Source organism: Citrus sinensis, chromosome 3 (genome assembly GCF_022201045.2).
Source record: "Citrus sinensis cultivar Valencia sweet orange chromosome 3, DVS_A1.0, whole genome shotgun sequence".
Taxonomy (NCBI): Eukaryota; Viridiplantae; Streptophyta; class Magnoliopsida; order Sapindales; family Rutaceae; genus Citrus; species Citrus sinensis.
Genome location: NC_068558.1, coordinates 50,804,958 through 50,816,498, shown reverse-complemented (window position 1 = coordinate 50,816,498; position 11,541 = coordinate 50,804,958). Strand labels below are relative to the sequence as shown.

Sequence of the window (11,541 nt, the reverse complement as noted above, 5' to 3'; positions counted from 1 at the left end):
TTTCATATCTACGTGGATTAATTGAAATCCGTCAACTTAGTATAATCGCTCGTAGCTCGCTTGCCAATTCTCCTGCTCCCTCTGGTCAAAGCCAATATTCGCTCTCGTGAGTTAGAATCTTGAACAGGGAACGAACAACCTGTCATTTCTCAGATCCATCTACTGTATACAAATTAAAACACCACAAACAAGACCCCATCCAATGGAGAGTAAGCTACTTTCTGTCGGCGATGATCTCACGTAGTTTGATCCCGTGAACATAAAATATCATAACTTTATCTGTGACACGTGGTGCAACACGAAGGTCGTATCGTAGCCAATCTTTAGAAAAGAATAATATAATTTTCATTATATAGTTACGAGTAATCTTTTGGGTCCAGGATCTTTTTATTACTGATATTACTTATATTTATAATTAGATAATCACTGTAATTAGTCAACATTAGAAATCTATAAGCTACTGTTTATATTTATTATTCTCACTAAATATTTAAAGAATATTTATTTCACTCAAGTCTTTTGAGAGAGAATATTACTTTTATTCAATTATTTTTAATTAAAAGAAAAAATTAAAATTTCTATTCTTAGATGAAAACTTAAAATGTGAGGGGAAACAACCTACCACTAGACAAAAAAGGCAGTTCACAAATATTTTCTTTGTCCTTTGGAGTAACTCTTGAATTAATTAATAGCATTTCTTATTTTATCATAGTTATGAGTAATCTTTTGGGTTTAGGAGTAAGACTTGAATTAATTAATGGCATTAAGCACATTCTTTAAGATTATCATCGCGTACCCAGTCTAGGAAATATCACTCACGGGTCAGCTCTCCCGACAGGCGTGGGCTGTAAGACTTTGATGTAGTCATTCCATATATATATATATATATATTTACTTTTTAGAAGTGATGCAGTCATTCATAATAGCCAAAGTAGGACTCACATGATCTCAGTCTCGCTCTTGTTTTATTCTTTAACCCCTTTCCCCTCGTAAGTTCCCCTCAGATTCCTTTTACGAAGCCACTTACGATTACAAAGTCAATGAGTTCCCATCAATTTACCAAACCACCCTATTTGACGATATGTCGATCTCTAAGATCATCTGGGTATAATGGTCTTTCACAAAATAGAAAAATGCCGCAGAAAAAGTCGCCGCAAGCACAACAAACGAGCTTACGTTAATTATGCGTAGCTACAAAATCAACAGTATTCAGTTACCGCAAGTGAAATAGACAAACAGAAAAAAAAAACAAAAGGAAACCGGGTCCACGCGATTTAATCAGCGCGTTGGGACTCTGCTCCAGGTAAAAACTCGTAGAAGTTGGAAAGCCACGCTCAAATGGCCAGCTCTACAATAGACCGCTTGGAGTCTATGATACCGATCACTCTCCACCATTTATCACGAGCATGAAGGAGGTGCGTGGCTCATGCTGCTCTAATACACGCGCGCGCGATGACCTTAAGATCGATCGGTCCTGAGTAAATGACAACTAAAGCTACTCACATGACAGTTACTGTAGAAAAGCAACGGACTAATTAATTATCGCCACTTATGCAAAAAAGTCAAACTAATGGCTTCCTCAGCATCCATCTCTAAAAGTTCCACGTCACACAACAATTGTCTTATCCTAATAAATAGAAAAGGAAACCACCACATATTGGGCCCACTTATGTACAAAAACAAGAAAACACGCACCAACAGAGAACTCAAACAGAGCTAGCTGTGACCCCTAACTGTGAGAGACAGTGACTAAAATCCCCCACTCTCAATTCTTCTTCAACTGGCCATTACCCATGACCTGCTAATATTGTATTTCAAACACCCCTCTCTTTTCCAAACTATCTACAGCAATGCCATCACGCTCAGTATTCTCAGTTTCGCTGCCGCCGCCCTTGCCAATGCCGTCGATGATGGCGCCACCAGTCATCCATCACCGCCGCCACAACCATCAGGCTCACTTTCTTCCCGCGATACTCGCCGGAACCCTTGTTCTAACCTGTTTCATCCTTATCATCATCACCATTTTCACCTACCGGAAACTCTACAGGAACCGTACGGCTCCCTCGGACTTAAAGTCTCCAAACCACAACCACTGCCGACGGTTCTCTTATAACCTTATACGTCGAGCAACCGCGTCGTTTTCTCCTTCAAACCGGCTCGGCCACGGCGGCTTCGGCTCCGTCTACAAAGCCGTAGTTCCGTCGTCGTCGCAACCACTCGCCGTGAAAATACTCGACTCTTCCGGTTCCCTCCAAGGCGAGCGCGAGTTCCACAACGAGCTCTCGCTGGCCTCGTCATTAGACTGTCCTCACATTGTTTCCCTCTTAGGTTTCGCTTCCGATCGGCGAGGTCGCAGACTCGTTTTAATTTACGAGCTGATGGAGAACCGGAGCTTACAAGACGCGTTACTGGATCGAAAATGTGAAGAACTAATGGAGTGGAATAAAAGATTCGAAATTGCTATTGATATCGCCAAGGGTCTCGAGTATCTCCATCATTCTTGTGAACCGCCGGTGATTCACGGCGATATTAAGCCGAGCAATATTTTATTAGACGGCGATTTTAAAGCAAAGATTGGAGATTTTGGTCTTGCTCGGTTGAAAACTGAGGATCTGATGATTGAAGGTGAGTGTGTGAAGAAGAGAGATGTTAACGAGGATAACGGGTCGATCTTGGAGGAGACTGAGAGTGTGGTGACTGCCTATGAAGAGAGTGCTGGCGGCGGCAACGGTGTTGATCGGTCGCCGGAGAGTTGTGTAGTGAGAGTTTTTGATGCTGAGGTATCTCCTGAGACTGATACAGTAACGTTGTCGCCGGAAGTTGGCGTTGATAAAGGGAGTGCATCGGAAGGTTGTTTTGATAAGATTAGTGTTGAGAGTGGGAAAGATTTGAACGGAAATTGTAAAAAGGGTGGTTCGAGGCGGGATTGGTGGTGGAAGCAGGACAACGGAGCAGGGTCAGAGTCAGGGAGAGTAAAAGATTATGTTATGGAATGGATTGGGAGTGAGATCAAGAAAGAAAGGCCCAAAAACGAATGGGTTGCATCCCCAAGTTCGACCGAGAATAATGGTTCTAGCTCCAAACTTGAGATGAAGAAGGACAGAATTAGGAAGAAGGAAAAGAATAGGAAGCCTAGAGAATGGTGGAAGGAAGAGTTTTGCGAAGAGTTAACGAAAAAGAAGAAGAAAAGAGGATTGAATTCTAGTAATGTTGGAGAAATGTGGTGGCAAAAAGATGAGGAAGTTGTTGTGCAAGAGAGAAAGAAGAGGAAGAATAAGACTAGCAGAGGTAGCATTGATTGGTGGCTTGATGGTTTTAGTGGTGAATTAAGAACTGGAAGAAGAAGTAGCCAAGATTGGGCCAGTGGAGATATACCCAAGAGCGGTGGCATTAGCAGCACGCCGAGTATGAGAGGAACAGTTTGTTACATCGCCCCTGAATATGGTGGCGGTGGGCTGCTATCGGAGAAATGTGATGTTTATAGCTTTGGTGTACTTATTTTGGTTCTGATTTCAGGGCGCAGGCCTTTACAAGTAACAGCATCTCCAATGTCTGAGTTTGAAAGGGCTAATTTGATTTCTTGGGCTAGGCAATTAGCTTATAATGGGAAGCTTTTGGATCTTGTAGACCCTTCTATTCATTCCTTGGATAAGGATCAAGCATTGCTTTGCATTACCATTGCACTCCTCTGTTTACAAAGATCGCCAAGCAAGCGACTTACAATGAAAGATATTGTTGAGATGCTTACTGGTGAGGCTGAGCCACCTCATTTGCCGTTTGAATTTTCACCATCACCGCCGAGCAATTTTCCGTTTAAATCCCAGAAGAAAGCGCGGTGAGCTCATCGGATTTTCTGGTACCATTTTAATTATATCATTGACTGTAGAGTGAGTGTGTGTACTTCTTGTTGTAGGTCATTTCTAATTATTATGTTGTGTACAAATTGATGCAAAAACAAAGAAAAGTTAAAAAAAGAAAAAAAAAGAAAAATCTGTATCATGAATTCAGGGTCTCTTTGCACTTTGATTGTTTATATGTTCCTTCGGGCCTACAATATTGTTTCACAGTTAACTTTATGCAACAACTATTGATTTTTTAGTGTACAACCCCACTTGGCTTTTGCTGTACAAATTGTTGAATTTTAGGAATCCCAGGTTTAACGGTAAATATAAAGATGAATGTTTAGATATTGCTTTATCTTTCCAGATGGTGAATGGTGAGTGCCACCAGCCAGTGGTCTTAAGGCTTCATTGATAGATTTGTGTATTGTCCTGGGACATGAAGGAGAACTTTCCTTTTTATGACTTTTGGACTTATTGGCCCCATAAGTCAGAAGATGTGTCCGCTTTCTTACTGATTGCTAGCTTTCACAAGTTAGTTGTTTTTGGGCGCAAGCAAGGGATTCAACAGAAGGAAGCCATTCTTGGCCCCTGCCTTTTCTTTTCATAAATGATTATACAGTTCCATTAAAACTGTTTATTATATTTAGCCATGCAGGAAACCCAGAATGCAAGCTTATTCAGCCGTTGGCTCTAAAATGTCTCAAATTACCGTAACAAATTTAGCACAAGGTTAATTAACTGAGCCTGTTACGAGATGTGCTAATGAAACGAACTTAATGGTGGATATACCTTTTACCTTTAATAATTTTTCGGATATACCTTTTACCTTTAATAATTTTTCTCCGCAATGAGACGACAACCCTAACAAACACTTGCCGTTAACAAGCCCTACCATTACTCCTTGTCTAGTACTTTATATCATTCAAGCCCATGTAAAGATCACTGATTCGATGAGTTTTGGACGCTTAACTCTTGATAATTAAGAAATCTTTTCTACTGTCAGAACCCTCAAATTCATGTCTTTGCAGCTGTAAAATTTTGTTACCAACTTATCATGTACAAGCTTCGCAGCATATTGTTTTTTTGAGAATGCTGATATTAACCATTTCCAAAAGTGTCTGTGCGGGGGAAGGATAGTCGTTAAGATAAAAAAAAAAAAAAAAGTAAAAAATAAATAAAAATCCCCATTTTTTTTAATTGGATACTGTAATTTTGGGAAGATCACTGATATTTGGATAGAAGAATTTGACAGAACGGCGACAAAAACAACGATACACAGGGTCTGAGGGCTCTTTCATCATTTTTTCTGTTGGAAATGGTGGGGGGATTCTGATGCAGAATGAGTTCGGTTCTCTTTATATGCAAAGAGAATAAGAGATCATGAATTGCTATTGCTTCGACTTGGAATGTTCTGATGCTTATTCTTTTTTTAATTTAATTAATTCGATTCTTTAGAATAAAAAATGAATGTGATTCTGCAAAATAGTGACAACACAGGTATGCAATAAATCTGGTAGATCATGAGAATCATTTTGTAATTGCACTTGTGAAGTTGTAAATTGCTGAGTTGAGGGTCGAGACTAGAGACTGATATTCTTCCTTTTTTAATAAAATAAAAATAAATAAAAGTGGCAGCAGGCTCATGCTATATTGGGCCTATGTTTGGCTACCATCATACTGAAGGCCCATATAATATTTCTTATGAAGCTCATAAGTCGCACAAGATCGATGGTCTAGGAGGGCCGTCTGAGCTGGTCGATCCAAAATTATTTGCCCAAGATCCTATTCAGCAGGCAATGCGTAAAGTCACAGAAGCCCCAATAATAAAATAATTGGCGTTTGAAAAGATAAAGTATAGCTGGGGCCATGCCATGCCGACAAGAAAAAGCAGCAACTCCCCACTATTAAAATGCTTCTAGATCGATAAAATTCATAAGATATATCCACCACTTACTTCCCTGTCTGAGAAGAGTCAAGAAAAACTGGCTCATTTATGGCTTTCGTTCATACTCCACAATCAATTTATTATGTAATGTTGTTAATAGTTATGAAAAAAGGCGCACCAACCAACTAAAATGGATAGCCCTTTAATTGCTCCACCTTCTTTTCTTGACCACAAAAAAGCCCTAAGCTTTCCCTTCCCGTATAAATAAAAAGTCGAACACTTGGTTTCAATTGTGCTAAATAAAAAGTAACAGAGTGGTGGCAATGGCAGAAGAACAAATACAATGTTCCGTAGACCCTTTTGAGTTACTCAAAATCTCCCTCAACTCGGACGGCTCACTCACGAGACACAACAAATTCCCCACTGTTCCGCCATCGGCATCGATAACCGACCAGCTCGCCCTCTCCAAAGATGTCCCACTCAACCCCCAAAACAAAACTTTCCTTCGCTTATTTAAACCCAAGGATATTCCCCCCAACACAAAGCTCCCTCTTATTATATACTTCCATGGCGGCGGCTACATTTTGTTCAGTGCTGACGCTTTCATTTTTCACAACTCGTGCTGCCAACTGGCGGCTTTTATCCCCGCTTTAATCCTGTCGGTTGATTACCGTCTCGCCCCCGAACACCGCCTTCCTGCAGCCTTTGATGACGCCATGGAATCCATCCAGTGGGTCCGCGACCAGGCTCTTGGTGACCCGTGGCTGAGAGATTACGCCGATCTATCCAAGTGTTTTCTGATGGGCTCCAGCTCTGGCGGCGGCATCGCTTACCATGCCGGGTTACGTGCATTGGACTTGGATGCTGATCATCTTTCGCCGGTGAAGATCGTAGGGCTCGTGCTCAATCAGCCATTTTTCGGTGGGGTCCAGAGGACTGAATCGGAGAAAAGAATGATCGACGACAAGCTCTGTCCGTTGAGTGCAACGGATCTCATGTGGGACCTGTCGTTGCCGAAGGGTGCGGATCGCGATCATGAATATTGCAATCCGATCGCAAGTGTGGAAACTAACGATAAGATCGGACGGCTGCCAAGTTGTTTTGTGGGAGGACGCGAGGGGGACCCGTTGATCGACAGACAAAAAGAGTTATCAAAAATGTTAGAGGCGCGCGGAGTGCACGTGGTGCCACAGTTTGACGATGGTTACCACGCATGTGAGCTGTTTGATCCTTCCAAAGCCGAAGCCCTGTACAAGGCTGTCCAGGAATTTGTTAACGATGTATGTGCCCGTCAGCCTGAACATAATAATGCTCGAGCTGCAGCTTCAAATAAACCAAGTTTGTGATGTGAATGACAAGTTATTTCAAAACAACCGTCGGTTGCTTATCTCTCCATCGTGTTCCAAGATGGTTATTTAATTTGTTTATATGCAGTTTTAAGTATTTGACAAATTATCGATTTTTTTTTTTTTAACTTGGTAAAGATTATTAATGTAATCATTAATTGGCCATTAGTAAAGAGTAAAAATCTTTGGTCAGTCATGGATTTATTGGTTAGGGTTAAATTAAATTATAACAGATGATTGCGCGGATATCGGATATGCAAGTAAAGGTTAAATTAGGAGAGGATTAAGGTGATTTATTGTGTTGAAAATAATGTAGCCACATTTTAAATAAAATAAATAAAAAAAAAAGAGTTTAATTGAAAAATGAATAAGAAGTGAGAGTGAACTTATAAACCCAAAACCTTAAGGGCGTATAATTTAGCAAAATCGCGATAAAGAGAATTACAAGATTATTAATTTTATTGATGAAAGTGATAAAGAATCGAAGGTTTACATTTTCCTTTTAAGAATTAAAGATAATATTATACACCTCAAATTATGCCCTAAAATTCATCAGGTTAATGATAAGAATTTGGAGAAATTTTATCATGAGTTTAGAAATCCAAATAGAAAAAAATTGATAGAATCCACGTGTTTACAAAATCAATCTAATTTTACACTAGTTTATCATCGTTTCTACCGACATGCGCATTTTATCAAAATTTGACATAGTTCAAAAAATAAATTTTAAATAGTTAATTATTACTTAACTAATAAAAATTTTAAAACATAATTAAGAATTTCTCTAAATTAAAATAATTTTAAACAGTAAAAAAAAAACTTGTTATTTTGCAAGTAACCAAAATTTACCTTTGCCTAGATATAATCAAACAATAACAAATAATAATAATAATAAATTGATGCCCCAATATTTTTATGTTCGAAGAATTATAAATATCTCACTACAAAGTCCACCAAACCATACCAATGCAACAAAAATAATAATAAAATAAAATAAATATGTAATAGTCTATTATGTCACATCACTTGGCATCATATTAGATTATCCGTAAAGGGCAATGTTGACACAACGGTTTAGTGAAAGTGGAGAGGAAGTAATATAAAGGCCAGTTTGGTAATATTGAAAGTGATAATGCTGTTATTTTTAAAATAATTACTATTATATGTATTATAAAGATATGTAATTGTGAAGAGAACTAATAAATTATTTAGTAAAATTAATTTTAAAAAATATTGTGAGTTTTAAAAGTAGTTATATGCATTTAATTTATATTAATATTAAATTATTGTAAGAATATAAATAAGTATAATTGAAAAATGAATAAGAAGTGAGAGTGAACTTATAAACCCAAAATCTTAAGGGCGTATAATCTAGCAAAATCGCGATAAAGAGAAATACAAGATTATGAATTTTATTGACGAAAGAGATAAACAATCCAAGATTTACATTTTCCTTTTAGGAATTAAAGATAATATTATACATCTCAAATTATGTCCTAAAATTCATCAAGTTAATGATAAGAATTTGGAGAAATTTTATCATGAGTTTAGAACCTTAAATAGAAAAAATTGATAGAATTCATGTGTTTACAGTTTATCATCGTTTCTACCGACACACGCATTCTATCAAAAATTGATATTGTTCAAAAAATAAATTTTAAAAAATAAATCAATAAAATATTTAGTAAAATTAATTTTAAAAAATATTGTGAATTTTAAAAACAGTTATATGTATTTACTCTATCTTAATATTAAATTGATGTAAGAATATAAATGATTGCATTAGATATGATATTGAATAAAATTTATTTATGCATTTATAAATATGTATATCAAATATTTTTATTATGTATATATAATAATTGATAATTAAAAATTTTATATTATTAATTTATTTTTATTTTTTTAACATAATAATAATAATAATCTATTTAAAATTAATAATTTTATTTCCTAATTAATAAAGATTTTGAATTTTTATAATATATTTGAAGATATATAAATTGATTCTATAATATAAATTGATAAATATTTTGAATTTTTAGAAAGTTATCCCTTATATACTTTTCAAAATCTGCTACAAGTATAAGATAAATTTGTCAAAAGTGATTATTAAAAAAATTTATTCAAAATCATTTTTGAACTTTCCACCGACAATTTGAAACGAACCCAAAATACACAAGTGGATCGCAAAAGTCATGTCATGGTGCTCTAAAAAGTAAATTACAATGTCGTCACAGATAACTAATTTTCTATGCATATAACACATAGTGATGGTTTGCCATATCTGGTAGTAAATTAGTCTAAAAGCATAATCATCATCCGACTAACTTTAATATATACGATGGAATTCAATTGATCCATATATATTGTAAACCATGAATCTAGGTGATGTTTGGTTGGGAGGAGAGAATGGAGGAGAGGAAAGTAATTTAAATTTTATTTTTATTTTTATTGTTTGATTTGACAAAATCTATAGGAATTTAATGTCCATTAAAATTTAATATCCATCATAATATAGAATTTAAATTCCACACCAAGTAGGAAGAATTTAAATTCCTTTTTATGTTGGAAACTAAAATTTTCAAAATTACTCTTCAACTTTTTAACTTGTTTAATACCATTAATAATTATTATTTATAATTTTATTTTATTGATTTAATATTATAAATAATTATATATTAATTAAATTTAATAAATTATTTAAGAAATTTAACAAAATAAATAAACTTATTCATTTATTTATTTAATATGAAAATATAAAAATACAAATTAACTGTCAACGGACCTCTGCCGGACTTCGCCGCAAAGTCGCCGGATCACCGTCGGACAATGCCAGAAAGTCGTCCAAACCGCCATTTTATTATATATATATATATATATATATTTCATTACTAATATAAAATAGTTTAATATTTAAGGTAAATGATAAATTTGTCTAAAAAAAATTGTAATTCTTTATAAAATTTTATATCAAACCAAACAATAAAATCTAATTTCACTATTTTTTTTCACTCATTTCTTCTCCCTCCCTCTCCATTCCACTATTTTCCTCTCCTCTCTTTTCTTGAAATCAAACATGGCCTTAACGTATAGTAATTTCTTAATAAGAGATTCTTATTAAAAAAAAAATTAGAGAATTGAATATATATAGAGATTGACAAATAATTGGAAGAAAATTAAGTCGATTACAAAGAGGGAAAAAAGATCTACATATATATAGGAAAATATTTTAATTCAAACTTAAAATTCAGGATATGTTGACAACAGTTAAAACAGACTTTCACAACATCATTAAGCTGTTTAACAACATTGTAAAAGTATGATTACATTGTTGTCATCTCATCTGAATTTTATAAAATCTGAAATTTTTGGATCTGAGAACGACTGTATATATCAGAGCTTCCAGATGTGGAAATTAAACATAGATTTTGTGCAAAATTCACGTGTTTTTATTTAATATATGCTGTTTAATGAGCTCAAAACTCACATTTAAACATGTGCCTATATTTCAAATGATAAAATCCTTAACAATTTTCAAAATGGCAAGTCCTCGACGCTTGTCCACTATATCCACAGCATGAAAGCCGGTATCATCAAACTGTGCTTCAACTTGTACTCCGTTCAGGGCCAGCAATTGAACAAAGTCTTGCTGCCGATCGAACATCGGATCAAAACCAAACCCGATAACCAAGCACCGGGGCAACGATTTAAGCTTAGTCTTGTGAGGTCCATCGATAAAAATATTAGCAAATCGATGGTCACGATCTGTCCCTTTTGGCAGTGACAGCTCCCACAACGCGTCTAATACAGGCAATGGCAATAATTGATCCGCTGCGTATTTAATCTCAGTTCCCGTTCTACGAACTCCACTAAACATTGGTTGGTTAAAAACCAAGCCAGCAATTTTCACTGGCCCTAAACACAACTCTATTGCTTTTAACGCTGCATGAAAAACAATATTACCGCCATTACCGCGGCCATAAAGGTAACATCTGGTAAAATCACCATAATTTGTAATCCATTCTTCGCCTTCTGGGTCCGAAGCTTGCTGCTTCACCCAGAGGATTGCCTCAACAGCGTCTTCGTAACATGCGGGGAGCCTGTGCTCGGGAGCAAGACGATAGTCGACAGAAATAACAATGGCGGGGATTTCACTTGCCAAACGTGTGCAGGTACGGTGACATACGATATCAAGGCCTGAGTAAAGAACAAAGCCACCACCATGAAATTTAAGGATTATAGGAAGACGAGCGACTGTGTTGTCGTTCGAGGGCAGCTTCACTGGTCTGAAAATACGCAGCTTTGTCCTGTTGTTAGCGTTTAGAGTTACGTCTTTGCTGACAGTGGGGTTCCCCGGAACCGGTTCCGGATTCGTTTCGGCCCCCGGAAACTCACGGTTACGACGGAAGGTGCCGTCTCCGTCGTCAACAACGCCCAAATGGGCGTATGCATCGAACGTGGACAT

General features: G+C 36.4%; 3 protein-coding genes across 3 annotated transcripts; 2 read left to right on the top strand and 1 right to left on the bottom strand.

Annotated features, from left to right (window-relative positions):
- Positions 1–1,697: 1,697 nt before the first annotated feature.
- LOC102611345 (receptor-like serine/threonine-protein kinase At2g45590) lies at positions 1,698–4,106 on the top strand. Its single transcript, XM_006490896.4, has one exon. The coding sequence runs from the start codon at positions 1,851–1,853 to the stop codon at positions 3,837–3,839; it is 1,989 nt and encodes a 662-aa protein (XP_006490959.2). The 5' UTR covers positions 1,698–1,850; the 3' UTR covers positions 3,840–4,106.
- Positions 4,107–5,775: 1,669 nt separating this feature from the next.
- LOC102611634 (probable carboxylesterase 8) lies at positions 5,776–7,265 on the top strand. The gene has a single exon (XM_006490897.4). It carries the CDS (start codon positions 6,051–6,053, stop codon positions 7,071–7,073), a length of 1,023 nt encoding a protein of 340 aa, XP_006490960.2. The 5' UTR covers positions 5,776–6,050; the 3' UTR covers positions 7,074–7,265.
- A 3,319-nt stretch (positions 7,266–10,584) lies between these two features.
- Positions 10,585–11,541, bottom strand: LOC107178700 (probable carboxylesterase 9). Its single transcript, XM_015534200.3, has one exon. The coding sequence runs from the start codon at positions 11,539–11,541 to the stop codon at positions 10,585–10,587; it is 957 nt and encodes a 318-aa protein (XP_015389686.3).